Source organism: Fundulus heteroclitus, chromosome 18 (assembly GCF_011125445.2).
Source record: "Fundulus heteroclitus isolate FHET01 chromosome 18, MU-UCD_Fhet_4.1, whole genome shotgun sequence".
NCBI lineage: Eukaryota > Metazoa > Chordata > Actinopteri > Cyprinodontiformes > Fundulidae > Fundulus > Fundulus heteroclitus.
The window spans coordinates 15,709,485-15,726,690 of NC_046378.1; the positions used below are offsets into that span (position 1 = coordinate 15,709,485).

Consider the following 17,206-nt stretch of genomic DNA (forward strand, 5'->3'; position numbering starts at 1 on the left):
GAATCAGTTCACTGGGAGTTTGAAGAATATCACTGTGTCAAGATTGAGCATTTTAATTCAATCAACAACGGACAAACAAGCGGGAGAGTTAAAAATGGATTCTAAAGCTTTCGGGGAACACGCAGAGGCAAAGTAAATAATGATCTTGTAAGAGGGATGGTATGTTAGACACCAACAATCTATGTGTAAAGCAAGATACTTTGCATACACAGACAACAAATACACAGATGGGATGGTAGACATTGTTGTTTCTAAGGTCACACAGCTAGCTTTGATGCAGCATATTTCTATAGAATCTTATACAGAAAATCCTAAACTGAGCATCAGATTTCCTGCACTACTTAAACTGTCATTAAACAGTCTGGGGCTAACAAACTACAGCAAATCCTACGAAACATTTTAAACAGGAAAGTTATTCGTTTTCATATTGTGTGAACACAGTTGGCAAACAGTCCAAGCTGAATGCCCGCCTGCTTTTCAAGCCAAATAAACTGTTAAATTTAACTAGGCACTGCACAAACATCATCCGAGGCTTGTTAGTGGAACTGTCTCATAGTTGGCGGGTTCAGGATTCACATTACAAATATTATTTGCCTAACAACCCCACTATCAAAAATACAACTGCTCCAATGTTTTAGTTCAAGGTAAAAACTTTCTTCCTTAATGTAGTATTCCCTTTTATTTGGACTGTTTCAAAAACACTGATAAAATATTAATGTCTCCCTTTGTTGCTTCAATGTTGCCTAAAATCATTGCTTTTAGTTTAGGGTACAAATACCACTGGTGTTACTAAAGCTAACAACAGTGCTAGAAAAGGACTCTGATGATATGAGTAACCACAAAAAGAGGCAATCCTCGCCTGGATTATTAGACACAGGAAGCCGCCTCTATGTGGGCCTACCACCTGCAGAGAGGAATGTTGGGATCAGGTGGCATGCAATTTGGGTGGAAGGCAAAGGCGGGAGTGACACACCCCAGTGAGGAGCCAATTCTGGTAATTGGCAGCTCTACAGTCAGAAACGTTGCATTAGAGACAGAAGTGACCCCAGTCAAATGTTTGCCAGCAGCCAGAACGGGCAACGTAAAATCCTACCTGAAACTGCTGGCTAAGGAGAAGTGTGAATACAATAAGACTGTTATTCACATTAGTGGTAATGACATCCGGTTACACCAAACAGTGGTCACTAAAATTAGTGTGGCTTCAGTGTGTAAGTTGGCAACAAAATATTGGAATTTTCTCTTGCCCATTGTCTGATCTGACCTATGACGGCCTGTTTAGATGCATGTTGTCATTGAACCGCTGGTTGTCTGGATGCTGTCCTGAAAAAAAAAAAACGGGGTGGGCTACATTGAAACTTGGCAAACATTTTGGGGAAATTCTGGTCTGATCAAGAGAGACGGCATGCATCCCAATTTGGACAGAGCAGCTCTTCTTTCAAGGAATCTTGCTGAATTTATTAGTACTCCAAAACGCTGAAAACCCAGCGTCCAGACCAGGAAGCAGTCAACTCTGCCGCTCCTGTACTGTTACCCACCCATTACTCCATTATGACAGTGTCTTGCCCAGAGCCAAAATTAAATGGATCAACAGCTAATCTAAAAAGAGATTTATTGTAAGTCCCAGGCCAATTAATATCTATAATTCTTTTGAGTAATTAATCATTAGTTTCCCGCATCCAAAATGCAAACCAATAAAACCACTTCTGTTTATTGAGAGGCCCTCAGTCTCAATCTTTAGGTCAGTTCTCGGGCTTATCTGATTTAGTGTTAAATACTGATAAGATCATTGTAGAGAGTGAGTGTAACATTCATTTTTACACGGAAAGTCATCGCCCAAATGTAGCCTTTAATGTTGTAGTCACTCAATTGACTTTGCTCAAAACATACAAAGGCACTGCACGACATTCTTCTGCTATTCTCCAAATTTGCATTGTTCGCTATTGTTTAAACTGTTAACCTCATGTTCTCTCTCTTTTTTCTCTCTTCTACAGCTGGCCTGGCATTCTCTTTTGTCTTGAATGGGGCCACTGGCCCGTACTACTGTAGCAGACTAGTTATGTTCTCCTTCTATAAATGGTACATTTGGCCCTGTCTTCCAGTGTTTAACCCAGTCTCTCTTAAAGACATAGCTATTGGGCAGAGCTTTCACTGGGGCTAACTGTATGCACTGCCGGATAACTGCTTCTGTTCTTTTTGTGTCTCTGCTCTGTCTTCTCAAACCCCCAGTAGGTCATGGCAGATGAGCCTGGTTCTGCTGTAAGTTTCTTGTTGTTGAAAGATACTTATTAACAGTAATAAGCCAGTCCGAGCTATGCAGTGCACTCAAATTGTTTATAATGCCGATTGGTGAAAGGCTATCTACATGAAAAAGAATGCTTATTTATTTTCTTTGTTTTAAATGACAAGAAATAGACAAAGGTCAACTGCTGTTTCTAAATGTCAAAATGATAGTCTTTAGAAAACTTTGCTGTGACTGTACTTTGAATGAAAATGTTAAAAATAAGGCAGCTTGCTTTTTAATGTACTTGAAAACATCAATCTTTTAAGTATTCCAGTTCCTCTGTCCTCTTCTTTACCTCCCGTCTGCATCTCATGTGGAAGCGTATAAGAAGCAACGAATGGAATGATGTAAAGAATCAAGAAACTATAAAATGAGTAGAAGAGGGTCCGTAGGTAGTGCATTAACATCATAATCATAAATTAGGAGCTCAAGTAAAACCCAGCAAGAGGATATGCAATTCATGACTTCCAAATTGGTATATAATGTAAAGGGAAATACTGTGACAGAGTAATTAAAAAATAACAACCATATAAAACCTCTAAATGAGGTCTGCACTCTCTTTGTAAGATTGGTTTGTTGGCAATTACAGCTCAACAAAGGCATTGTTTGTTATGGCAGAAGAACACTAAATGCAGCAATAAAATAAGATGTATGTGATTTTTGTAATTAGATGTACATAGGTTTAAAGTCTACATGGGGCGGTTTAAGAATTTAATGGCAACACAAGAAGAGATAGAAGGAACGTATAAATACTGAAGTTTTGGAGATGTGCATTATCATTTGTTTACATGCAGAGTATAATTATCGTATTTTCCCTTGTTAATAGTTTTTCCACATTTTGCTAAATTTGCGAAATTGTACACGGAAAACCTAATCAATTTGATAGTTTCAGCTGATTAAGTTTGAGTTTGTAGTTGCTATACTATATATCCCAATCAGATTTAGTTAATTTAAATATAATAGGGAATATTTCATCTGTTGTGCTCATTGTAGACATAGCTACAGCTGAATTATAATGTGATTAATTCAGTACAGAAGATATTGTTATAACCTAGTGCTTGCCAATATTTAATTGATATAGAAGATTTATGTTTTTTAGCAAATACATTTATTTTACTACTAAATAATTAAAGCTACACTTAAAAGGCATCTATTCTGATTTTATAGGATAGCACGTAAAATTTCATCTGAATAAAATGCAACAGAAATCACAAAGGCTGGGAGTCCAGGAATCATCAAAGATGGCTCGGCAAGTTAACTAACAAGGAAGAAACTAGGATTTTTTTTTTTTTTTTTTTTTTTTTGCAAGAGACATTTCTATTTAAGTCAAGCACTTTTAGAACTCCTCATTCCTTTGTCTCGAATAACAACAAAACTATCTCACTAGCTCCTACATGAAAATTGTTTCTGCACTATACATAAAACCCTGTGTCTCAGTGGAGTGTACGCAGGCTGTATTTTTAATACTTCATGATGTTTCATGAATGCAAGGGCTGGTAGAACCTGCTTATAGTAGGCATCTTGTTAATCTCAGGGTCATTAGTGATAGTTGTTTAATGTGTCTTATAAAAATAACAAAGATTCAATCCAGATAAATGACCTGCAAAAAAATTCACCCAAAACACAGATGGACTTTGACCCCAAAAAGGCTGCTTACAAATTTGAGTGAGAAGGTTTAAAATATTAAGTGTTGAAAAAAATGCTCAGCCAATTGTTACAAAAATGTCTGTATATCAGATAACCTTAATACATGTCAATGAAGGGAGATTTAACCTAGATGTAAACTCAAATGTCAATAACAATAAAAGAAAATAGAAAACTGGGTAATACACAAGGATGCTAACCTAAGAATGCCTGGACTTTGGTTAGGTATGGAAGTTTTTAGGCATCATTTTAAAAGTATATAGTGTCATTTAGATAAATGAATAAATACCTCAAAAAGATGATGATTACAGTCTTCAAAAAATATTCATACATCTAGAACGTTTTTTTTTTTCACATTACTAAAATTTACTTCAAATAGTTTTATTGGGATTTAAGGCAATAGAACCACTTCATGTTTGTATTCACTTTTCAAATTTCCACGCATGCGTCCTGTATTGGTGGGGCGCAGGCATGGTAGAGAAGGTAATATTAGAGGTATTACTGTGACCCAGTAATTTGCAAACCTTTAGCCTTACATAGGTAAAGCTATTAACAGCTATAATTACTTGGACTGATAAATACTTCTCAGGACACCAGAAAATATTAAAAACTGGACAATTTAAATATTACCTGAGTGAGTATTTTGTTTCCAACTTAACTAGTTGACAACACACATTTCAAGCCAACCAACTTCAAACTCTCTGCTTCACTGAACAGCTGAGGTGGGTAGACGGGAGATGTAAACCAGAGCTAGACTAGGGTTAAGCTTGTGCTTGTGATGTTAGGCTACAATGGGCCTGTAAACCAAAATAAAGTAATACATAATTGTAAAGAGTAAAGGAGAACAGGATTTTGAGGGGAAATGTCTCTTTACTTGATAAAGTTAGTTGAGTGTTTGCCAGTCAAGGGTTACAGTATATATCCATACCAACACACCGTCTATGGCTTAGGTCGTCTTCATTGGAGCAACATTCAAGACATAACAGGAAGTTCCAGGAAGTCAGATATTTCAACAACTCTTCACAGAAAAGCAAGAAGGACAAGTAAGCTGTATGAAGCTCCGCTCTAACCATGATACGCTGTTGCGCTCATTGGTCTGATCCCCTCAGACTAACATGCTTCCCTGCATTTTGGTTTAATTGATATTGTATGCCTGCACCACATCAGAGACTTTTTCCTCTGATGAATTTCCCAAAGAATTCTTTGTAAGCCTTTATGAGAGAAACGAAATTTTCTCTGAGACTCCTAAAAAGACTGTGTTCTCTCATCAATTTTGGAATGTCCCATGTATCAACTGGGTGAGAATATCTTGGCTCTATCAGCAATTATATAAGACCAGTTAAAAAGTTTCCATGACAAAAACTATGACATTTAGTCAGCAGAAATTTTTAATTGCATGAAAACTCGATGAAAGCAAACTAAAAAACTTATACACAATACTGGAATCTATGAGAAAACCGTTTAATATATTAGTGTTGTTTTTATCCATTGATTAAATTTTCAGAGGGAGATGAAATCCAATCATATCTAGTTTTAATTTAACGGAAAGGTGGAACATGTTGGGGTACTAGACAATGAGACTTAATCGTTATGAGCACTAGGAAGTACATGGGACCAATGGAGGTGGGGGTCACTTGTTTCCAGTGGAGATTTCCCCAGTTACAGTTGCAGTGAGACACTTGCTGATGAGTGAGGTGAAAAAAGTCTACACCAGGGGAAAAAAAAGGGCTGAAATATAGGAATGTTTATGAAAGCATGCAGAACAAGAAAAGCATGAAGATACATCAGGAAGGAGGCTGACCACGAAACTTGCTAAGGTAAGCACCCTTCAATTTTTGTCCAGAACTACCACATTGCCTTGAAGGGCTACGAATTGGATAAACTGGAAATTTATGGAAAACGTTCAATGGGTGCAAAGGTGTGTATGGAATATAAAAGAGGTAAGAACAATTCTCAGCTTAGCTAATGCAGACATAATTGGGTTTGACATTTACCAGTCATATCCAGTTAGCTCGTTACCAACGTGCACATGTTTATACGTCTTTTATTGGCAGGTATTATCTTTGAATAGTGCCATCATTTTGGGTGAATTACTATTATCTGCTGAAATGGGCGGCAGTTATATTTTTTTTCTCACAGGCACCTATACAAAGCCTGCTTATATAATTACAGGTGATAAACCCCTGCTAGGGTGGGAACAGAGGCTATTTCAAGGACACTGATGATGACACATGTTGTAGAGCCCTGCTGCTACACTTTTAGTCAAACAGAAACCTCTGTCCTCAGGGTTTCCTCCCCCTGCAGGATGGTCATGACAAATATCATAATACCTGAGATATGCACTGAGAGATAAAAGCTCTCATACTTCGGGTATTCTGCTAAGAAGACCTCAGCTTTGGCCTCGTTAGAGTTGATCATTTATGAAGCTGACTTCCCATCCTGCGGAAATAATTACCACTTAGGTTGCCAGGCCACTCTGACAGTCAGCTCCAACATTAAGTGGATAAAGAAAGGAGCGGAATCTTTAGCTTGTACATGTAGCTAACCAGGCCTCTTTCCTTACTATTATCACTTTCTACAAAGTATTACATTTATATGGGTACATTCTTTGTGACTCTATTGAAGGGTATGCAGGGTACTACAACAACCAAGAATGAGGGATATTTCTATTCTGTTGAATTATAATATAAAGTGACTACAAATCCTAGATATGTGAGTGTGAACAGTGCATTTGTATTTGTGTTTTTTATCAGTACATGAGAGTAAAAATAATTGAAGAATAAAGGAAAATATGTGTGGGTTTTATGTACAGTATGTGACATTTACTCAAGTACAGTGACATTCTCATAGTAGTGATGGTGCATTTGATAAACAAAGTGTCCTTCAGTACAGTGTGATGATGACTATGGATAAAAATATTTTTTCTTTGTTTTCAAGTAAAGTTGTTGTATGTAGGCATGAGAAGATGGATTCAGGGTATCCACACATCTTATATTTCCCAATTTGCAATGACCCAAGCATGGTCACAATGTTTTTGTTCAGAACTGATTTCCATTGAATCGGCTATGTAAAGTAAAATAATTTGAAATATTTTTTTACAAAACTGATAGTGTGTCTTTAAAGATTGTTGGGCTATTTGTTTTTACATGTCAGGGAGATTTTTTTCGTCATTAGCTTTTTTTCCCCCTTTTTTTCCCCACTGAGATCTTTTTGTTAAAAGCAGAGAGCCTCACGCAAACAAAGTCATTATACCTCAAGCATGAAAGCAGCACCTTTGTGAGAATATAACAAGGACTCAGCAGTACCTCTGAGTTGCTTGCTTTTGTAAAAGGTGCATTGTTTTTAGAAATATAGATTTCATCCTTTAGAAAGAGGAAAATTCAACCACTTCTGTGCTCTGTTTTCTTTGTTCAACACTTATCAATGCCTGGAGGGTTATAAAAACAAATTATATATGTTTCAACACTTTGTAGAGACCCTGGTATTAGTCAGTTTGGATATTTGAGTGGATGGGCTTCTTTTTACAACAGCATCAAAAGCAAAGGTGCAATTTTGAGTTTATTCATGCGTTTAAGTATGTTCCACAAGTAACCAGATAAAGTAGTGAAATGCAGCTTCTATGGACACACCCACATACTGAACAATAGCTAAAAAAATTGGCAGTCAAATACGTCTGTTCATGAAAGATAAGCTCGGCTAAAAGCTGCTGAGAAACGAGACTAGAAATCGGCATAATGTGAAATTCATGTGACGTGTATCCCGTACTGTGATTTTTACAACAAAGTTAGCATGGAATCAGGCTGCGTCTACTTTGTTATGACTTTCTCAGATAAACAGTGTTTGCTATGGGTCACAGTGTGCGATGGCTGTTTGAAATATCGCTGTTAATTAGCTGAGCATATCAGGGGTTAGGCCAGACTCGCTGAGGAGCTTAGAGTTGATCTTTGGTTTTGGAAACACGTGAGACATATGATAAAAAAAAAAATAATATGTCCATTTTCTCATTAGAAAAGCCACACCACATCAGCAAAACAAGTCAAACAGCCGTAGTACAGGAAATGATGGGTTGTTCTTTTTTGACTGACAAAAGGTAAACTGTCTGCGATTGACTAGCCCGCCTCTCGCCCATTGACAGCTGGAGATAGGCACCAGCACCACTAGCGACCCCAATAGGGATAAGCGTGTTAGAAAACGGATGGATGGATGGATGGATGGATGGATGGATGGATGGATGGATGGAAAAGGTAAACAGTTGCTTGAAATACAATAAAACAAACAAAAAACATCTTATTTTTTCTTGATCTGTTCATTTTTTAGGCTTGAGCTGTAATAAATAGAACAAGCTGTGCTATTTTGTTGATTTCATAAGTAGCTCTTTATTTAGTATGATGGGCATGAATTCTCCAAGCTGAGATAACACTACAGGTAAAAAAGGAAACAGGAAACAAGTACTTCACACAACCTCAACTGAGTTCCTTCAAGTAGCCTAAAGGGACAAAGGAGGCTGTAATCATCCATTCCTTTTATCTCCTTTTCAATCACAGCCAATTTCGCTTAATTTGAGTGAATTTTGAAGACAGAAAATATTGATGTAACTTTTTTTTTTCTTTTTAAAGGTTATTATTCTTTTCTTTCTCTGTTACTTCTTTCCTGTGGGTCAAATTACATTTGGCCTAACATCTGCAGTGGAATTTAAAGTAAAACAGATGAGATGTGCCAATGTACTTGTCTGATAAAGTATGAGCTGAGAAGAAACCTTTAAAACCTAAAACACAAATGTGAATCATTGAAAACAACACTTACCGAGAGCTTGGGAGGCAAAGGCTGTCATGGCGCTTTGCAGACGGTCGGGTCTTACTGCCTGAACCAACAGCAGCTGTGTATACGGCAGAGTTAATATAGAATTTTTTAAATTTTATTCAATTAGGAAATAACACTTTAGAAAAAAGCTTGAATTCACTTAGTTAGTTAGGAGTATGTCACACATTTCAACACTCCTACATACAACTTGTACATTCTTTCCCTGTTTTAGTATATACAGATGTAGCTCAGCAAATCCAAACATAATTAAAAGGTAAATTAATTTCAGTGACTCGATTAAAGAAGTGAAACCCGTTAATTTCTCACTACACACATAGGAATTTATTTCTAGTGGTTCTGTAGATTTAGATTATTATGACTTACAGCTAATGAAACCAACATTTTGGCTTTCAACATACCCATAAAAAGGGATTTTTCACAAAGAAATGTCATCTGACTTAAAAGTATGTACGTGAACTGTGCAGTATTTGCACATGAAGACTACGTGACAAAGGCGATGGGCCTGTGGCTCTGTCAAGATGCTGCACAAATCCCGGGTTGCTTCATTAGTGGCATCCGGCTTAATGCTGTGTTAGACCTCAAGTATCAGATCTTCTTTCTGAGGGATGGTGGCAGGTCCCTTTGCTGACCGGTCAAGCACAGTAATAGCATTGTTATTGAACCAAGAATTGGTACCTTTGGCAGTGTGAGCAGGCGTCATGTCCTGCTGGAAAGAAATCTGCATCTCCATAAAGCTTGTCAGCAGAAGGAAGTTTGAATTGCTCAAAATCTTGGCTGCATTGACTGTAAGTGAACTTTAATCAATATCTACAACGCCTCCCTCAGAAATTGAGAACCCCCCCCCCCCCCCCCCGTAATTTATATATATGTATATATATATATATATATATATATATATATATATATATATATATATATATATATATAGTTACATATGTTATATGTTTATATTTATATTTTTTGTGGAAAGTTGTGTGTGTGTATATATATATATATATATATATATATATATATATATATATATATATATATTGTTTGTATATCTGGAGCGTGTAACGAAAATAATTTCCCTCTGGGATTATTAAAGTATTTCTGATCCTGATAGACGCCAGAAAACAGAGTGAACCAACACCAGAAGATAACAAGACTACCAAAATCATCACTGGCTGTGGAAACTTCACACTGATCCTCAAGTAACTTTGATTCAGTGTCTCTCAACTCTTCTTCCAGACTCTGGGATCACAAATTTAGATAAAAAAAAAGAAATGTACGTTCATCTGAAAAAGGACTTTGGAGCAATGAGCAACAATTCCAATTTTTTTGCCCAGGTAAGATGTTTTTCATGTTCTCTAATGCAGAGGATTAACACAAGAAATTTAACAGCTGTATTAGTGACTCTCGTAGCTTAGACTCCAGCCCTATTCCACCTTTTTTTGACTCTGCAAAAACTGTCAGGTATGTAGCTGTGTGATCAGATTGCTTGGTGGTTGTGTGGTGCAGTCTCACCCCTTTCTAGAAGGGTGTGACAGGTGGACAGCTGTACTTATGTTTTCCATCTTCATCAATCAAGAGGTGCATTCAAGGAGGCACGAGCCAGAAGGAAGGTGTCAGAGCATTAGCTCTTCTGAGAGGTACATGACCCAAACCTTGTTTCCAAGAATGATCCTAGTTTCCTTGCCCCTCGACTCATTCCTGTGTTCTCTTCTCCAGAGACCATCTTCGTCCGGAACGTAGACTTGATTATTTTCGCCATTTGCCCGTTGCTTTTCGGTCTGTGTTTCAAGTTCGGAGTCCCAAGAGCCTTCCTGGTACTCCAACCACCATCTTGCCTCCTGTCCCGCTGACACCTGTCCACCCTCCTATGCTCACCACCACCGAGCTGTTCACTACCAATCAGGGGCGGTCAATCAGACACTGCCACCGCCAGTCGTCACTCTCCTCCTGAGCTCAGTCAACCATCAACCCGTAAGTCAGCCTCGGCTCCACTTTATCACCTCCTGGCTTGTTGTTGGTGCTCATCCCTGTCCACTATCTTTACAGTCAGTGACCAGAGTCCTCCCAGTCATCCTGTCCCGGTTCCTGTATCCCTCCGTCATCCTATCTGCACATCCTGTGCAATAAAAGATCTTTATTGACTGTAGCACTGTTGCCTTACAGCAAGAAGGTCCTGCGTTTCAAGTCCTACCCCTGCCCTCGGTCTTTCTGCATGGAGTTTGCATGTTCTCCATGTGCATGTGTGAGTTCTCTCCGGGTACTCCTGCTTCCTCTCACAGTCAAAAATCATGACTGTTAGGTTAATTGGCCTCTCTAAATTCTCCTTAGGTGTGAGTGTGTGCATGTGAATGGTTGTTTGTCCTGTTTGTCTCTCTGTTGCGATAGACTGGTGACCTGTCCAGGGCGTACCCCACCTCTCGCCCATTGACGGCTGGAGATAAGCACCAGCACCCCTCGTGACCCCAATGGGGATAATGTTAGAAACTGTTCCTACCATACTTTTTCCTTTGCCTTAACCTTCTTTTCATATATTATATCTAATAATCCCTTTGAGATTAACAAAGTATTTTTGAATTGAATTGATTTACTTTCCAGACAGAACTCAAAAACAAAGACCTGTTGTGTAAAACCCTGTGTGTGAAGGGTGGAAATTTGTCACACCACTGGTCTTCTCCATGATGATTTAACACAACGCTTATAGAGAAAAAATCCCTTTTGTTAAAGTGCTCCTATGTGAGAAACTAAATTTTTGGTTTTCATTAGCACTAAGCAATATTCATCCATATTAACACAAAAACATGGAGTGTCCCTGTGTGTATTTAATATATTTAATGATTTTTCCATGTTTTAATTGAATTGTTAAAATAAAGTAAATCATTTAGATTTCAAAACTTTTTTTCAATTCACTTCTTTTTTTTTTTTTACTGTTTATTTACCCAACAAATGTTTGTTAAAAGAAAGCTTGCTGTCATGACAGCAACAAGCAGGCATCACTGGCCTAAACTGAAAGCTAAAGTAAACTAACAGCTGGGGGAATCTGAAGTTTCATTATTTCACAGCTAAGAGGCTGAATGGATGCTGACCTGCTGAAAGATGCTAATCTTTCTGGTGATGGAAGATGGGATTTCCTGTTCACACTGGGAGCTTTGCAAGAAGGACAGCCAAAGGTCTGAGTCACTCAAACACAGAGTCTGGTACAGAGCTGGGAAAGTAGTCTGCAAAGCAAGAGGTGGTTAAAAATTACAAGGATGAAAGAAATCACATTAGAGGAGCAGATCTAATCTTCAGCTTAGAAAGGATTTATTTACTGACAAACTCAGTATCGAATGTAAATTGCTTCGACATTCCACTATTGATGTCTCAGGTTGAATCAAGCAGCCTTAAGATCTATTTAAATGTTTGGTCCCATTTTTAAATAAACTGTCAAATTATATTTGGAGTGTGCATACTTTAAATATGGCCACTGCTCCATGCCTCTCCTGATCAATCCAAGAAGGGAAGTCCTGATGAGAGGTGAAAAGTATTAGAGACAGAAACATCTGGTTGTGAACAGAATAAACATGCATTCTTACCTCTTTTTTAAATATTTCTCCAACAATGGATCCAATTAAAACTTCCCACTCCTAAAACAAACAGATCCATTAAAGACAGCATGCGAGCAAAACTATAATGTATGCAATTAAATTGCCACAGACTTCAAATACCCCATAGCTGGAATATGTACTCACATTCTCCTGGAAGAGTTCAGAGCGCATGCCTTTCACAAAATGCATTGCAAACATCAGTTGGTCAGCCTGAGACAAAGATGGAGATAAAAAATATTAAAGTCAATTAAATATATGCAGTCTATTTCCATTGTCTTCAGTACGTAAAAAAATAGAATATGATAATGAGTTTTAATCTAAAATAAAGGATAGAAAACAGAGCAAACAATGTTTGTCTAGTTGACTGAAAAACAGATATTGTTTCTTGTGGTGCAGAGGGCAGTCTAGTGATTTTTTTTTAGGAGAAAAGCCCTCCATAGGCTAAAAGAACTGCATGGACTGCTGCAGTTCCTTAAACAGTCCTCTTATGCACTTACCCTGCTGCCTTTCACATCTGCTTGTGAATTAAAATAGACATAGCAGATACAGCCATTAATCTAGATGCTTATCCTGCTCCCACACAGAGAAACAAAAAGACAGTTGCTAAGAGATTCCAACAGTAAACTCAAACCCTGCTAATATGTGTTTTTCCTAAATATCCGAGGAATTATATTTTGAGCTCATGTTAAAAAGAGACCACAGACGGGACTGGATAAATGTCGGGCTGGTCACTGCAGTGACAGTATCCATTTTCTTTCCTGTGTAACAACACAACAAAACATGGAAATTGTGAACCTATTTACACCCTCAATGAAACGCAGTCACACTGCCTCAGTGGTTGACATGCAAATTTATGTAAATCTAATTTTTATGCACTTAACAACTGGCTGGCAAGGACAGCTGAATTAGAATTACAATACAGGAATAATATGTGTCGATGCCGTGCTCTGTAACGTGGCAAAGAGTTAAGAGACCCTGTTAATCTAATCACTTTGCTCCAGTCGGATCTCCCTTCCGCGTAAACCCAAGTGCATATAGGAGATTGTTTATTTGCATATATAAATGCTGCCGTTGGAGAGTTTAGTAATTTTTAGTATGTTTTGTACATCTAACAAACAACAGCGTTTGAAGAGGAATTGGGGAGATTTGCTTCGGTTTGTCACTGCTTAGGAGTGCTAATTGTGCTTTTTGCACTCCTGCTCTGTGTAAACTATGTTTCCAGTTTGTACATGTAAACAAAAGGTGTTTGGATGAAGCATCAAACCCCAAACAATATTCTTGTGTCAAGACATTTACTTCTACAGTGATCAACAAAAACCAACAGTGCGAAGGCACATATGGAACCTACTTTAGATTAATTTCCAGGTTACATAAAAAAACGTATTTATCCAAATTCCTATTAGTGTGACCCTTTTCTAAGGGTTTCTAAAAGTTTATCACTGCATCCAAAGACTCATTTGTTTAAGTAAAGCGACCAACTTCATTTAAAACTTTATTTTGTAAATATTTTGTGATGTAAAAGGTCAAGCATTTTTTGCGAATGATTTAACAAATTGAAGTTATTCTTTGGAATAACAAAGGGAAAATTCCTTCTGAGCCAAGCTAACACAAAGCACAATGAACACACTCTTACAAGAACTGCCAAACAAAAACAGTCATGAGTAGGGGTGTGTCGGAGTGATATTCTCACGGTACAATCACTCTTGGGGAAAACACAACAGAATCCTTGTTTTAAAACACAGACTTAAAATATAAAATAAAAAAGAGATACCATAATTTAACATATTTTAACTAAAACAGAACAACACAGATTATTCCTACAGCTGCTACAGATGTTGAAAAAACAGAATAAACACTTGCTAAATTTAGTAGTTTTTAAAAGGTTATTTTGCACAATATTATTGTGCCATTTTGGTAATTATAAAGCAACAAGCGTATAACAAGCTGGTATTCAGCTCAGGCATAACACTTTTAGCTTTCAAACTTAGGTTTCAGAACAGCATTACCATAATAAGCATACTGGTTGATCCGCCATTTTTTGTAACCAGAAACATTTTAAAACAGCCACATTTGTCTTTTTCAAAAAAAAGCATTGTAAAAGTGTAGGAAGCTTCCTCTAGCCAGCTGACCAGCAGTTCACAGCCACAGGTGGAGGAGGTGTATTCCTATTCCGGACACAGCCAGAGAACCCTGCTAAGCATTTAAGTCACTCTGGCATCACATTAAAATGAATTTAAAACTTGGGAACAACAGCAACTTTGACTTTTCAACCGTGTGTATACATTGATATCTGTAACAAGACACTGCCTATTTGCGAGTTCTGTTTATGGTTACATGACAAAAAAATAATATCACTATAAGAAGTTTAGTATTGTTTAATGAGTCTGTTTTTATGCAAAAAAAAATTAACTGAACACAATGTAGTCTGAGTGTCTCATCAGAGCAGTGTAGACCATGCAGAAGCTTCACATGCATTTTGTTTTTTTCTACCTTTATGTTGAGTTTCCCACAGGGTAAGCTGTGCATCCCACCTTTATGTGTTCATTAGAACCTGCTATATCTCTGTTCTACACTTCATCATGTGCTGCACTGAAAATAAAAATAAATAAATGATGTTTTCTCTCAGGTAATAGCTGAGCCGCAGCTGTTAATAAATGTGTATGCTATATGTTGCTGTTAACTAAATATACATATATTAGCATCCACACGGAGTGCTTGAAAGTCCCACAACACCACAGGTAATACATCAACATACTGCCACACACAAAGCACAAACATATTACAATTAACATTTACCGCCTGATCGATAACTGCGCTGTTCACCTTTTGACACATTATTAGTGTGTTAGCCACAAAGGTTACACTGCAGAAGGGAGTTAATATCTGAGGTATCTGATTCTGTCTTTGACCTACAGGATACTGTTACAAATTCATGGACGAAATAAAACTGATAAAGAATATTCTGGGTGCTCGTCAAGGTGAGAATAAGCAGTTATATTCCTTGTGAAAGCACAAGACAGAGTTTTACTCTCGGATTTAAACAGCGACACAACTACATTTTATTATATCAGTTCGTATTTCTGTTTAGAATATAAAACAGTGTGTAAACCTAGCCACTGAGCTCAATGGGAAAATGTAGCTTTGTAGATTGTTTGAAAAAAAATGGATGCATTTTGTAACTTTATTAAAATGTATTAATTTTAATTAATGCCTGCTGAAAGATGCTAATCTTTCTGGTGATTTATTGAAATGCCGTTTGTGGACAGCTTTTATGTTTTAGGATCAACAGCTTTCAAATAATAAAAAAAAAAGGATACCTAATCTGAAGAAAAAAAAATCTGCCAAAGAACATGATTTCCACACATTGCAATCAGTAGGAAGCATCGCTTCCAGTCACTACCCACTCATCACCTGAACAAACAACCAAACTGATTACAGACATTTTCATAGATCTTCAAAAACAACATTTGTTCACGTGAACGTGGTTTACCTTGAAAAGTGACCGGCAGACATATTCATACACCATAGCCTTCAAGTTGCTCTCCAAAGCAGAAATCCTGGCTTCGGTATTTAGGTCCTCCTAAAATTTACAAATAAAAACTTCACGGTTAGGTTTGATGGACATGGATTATCAAACATGTATTTATAATATCAGAGGGAATTAAAAAAAAGGTTCCGAAAGATTTTTTTTGCTATTTTTAATTAAGCGCAAACATGCATGCTTGTAATTAATTCTGGCAAAAATCTGAGCTGGAACCTGATGAAAATTTTCATGACGAAATTGCCTGTGAAATGTATATTTTTCTTATATTCCTCTACTTCCACATCTTTTCAATATGTATTCCTCTAATGCACAAACAGACAAAAGTGAATAGGGATAAACATAAATAATCAAAAAAGAATGTATTTCATATAAGCTGATGTTTTGACTACATCTTCTGACTTTTTACGGAAAGAGCACAAATACATATCGTACAGGAAGGGCACCTGCATGTGTGTGTGTGCGTTTGCTTGTGTGGAGTCAATCTACAGCGTCTTGCAGAAGTGCTCAATCCGCTTGAACTTTTTTGGGGTATTGTTTTATATTTTGTCAAATTAGAACTACAAACTTCAATATAATTAGATTTTGCGAACAACAGACAAACAGGAGCATTACTGCGAAGTAGAAGTTAGTGAAGTGAACAGAGAAAAAATATTTTAAAATAAAAAACTGAAACTTGGCTTGTGCATATATATCCATCCCCTTTGCTATGAAGCTCCTAAGTAGTTCTAGCTGCAACCAGCTACCTTCGAAAGTCACATATTTAGTGAAATGAAATCCACCTGTGTGCAATTTAAGTGTAACCTGAGCCGTCAGTATAAACACCTTTTCAGAAAGGCCCGAGAGGCTGCAGCCCCGCTAAGCAAGAGGCATTACACCATGAAGACCAAGGAGCTCTACAAACAAGTGGCCTTAATGGAAGAGTGGCCAGAAAAAAGCCAAATCGTATTAAAAATAAGATGGGATGTTGTGAGCTTGCCAAAAGGCACATGGGCGTCTCCCCTTATGTATGGACGAATGTGCTCTGGACAGATGAGACCAAAATTTAACCTTTCAGCCACCAAGGAAAACGTTACGTCTGGGAACACATCCCATCGCCCCAAGAACACCACCCCCACAGTCAAACGTGGTGGTTGCAGCATTATGCTGTGGGGAGGTTTTTTAGCAGCAGGGAGTGTGAAACTGGTCCAGATCGAGGGAAAGATAGACGGTGCAACATACTTTATTGATCTGAGACTGGGATGGAAGTTCACCGTCTAGCAGGCCAATGACCCAAAGCATACTGCGAAAGCAACACTACTCCTGTCTTGGTAGGATACAGCTGTGGCACAGCTGCCTACT

General features: G+C 37.6%; 1 protein-coding gene across 7 annotated transcripts in view; it reads right to left on the reverse strand.

Moving 5' to 3' along the window:
* Nucleotides 1-17,206, reverse strand: part of LOC105923379 (cytoplasmic dynein 2 heavy chain 1) — a 142,078-nt gene that overhangs the window by 51,756 nt on the left and 73,116 nt on the right. For all 7 annotated transcript variants that reach the window (XM_036149657.1, XM_036149654.1, XM_036149652.1 and 4 more), the window contains 6 exons: nt 15,815-15,904; nt 12,469-12,534; nt 12,313-12,363; nt 12,190-12,243; nt 11,824-11,955; nt 8,729-8,801 (listed from right to left, as the gene is read on the reverse strand). In XM_036149657.1, coding sequence (XP_036005550.1) covers nt 8,729-8,801; nt 11,824-11,955; nt 12,190-12,243; nt 12,313-12,363; nt 12,469-12,534; nt 15,815-15,904 — 466 coding nt within the window. The remainder of the gene's footprint in view (nt 1-8,728; nt 8,802-11,823; nt 11,956-12,189; nt 12,244-12,312; nt 12,364-12,468; nt 12,535-15,814; nt 15,905-17,206) is intronic.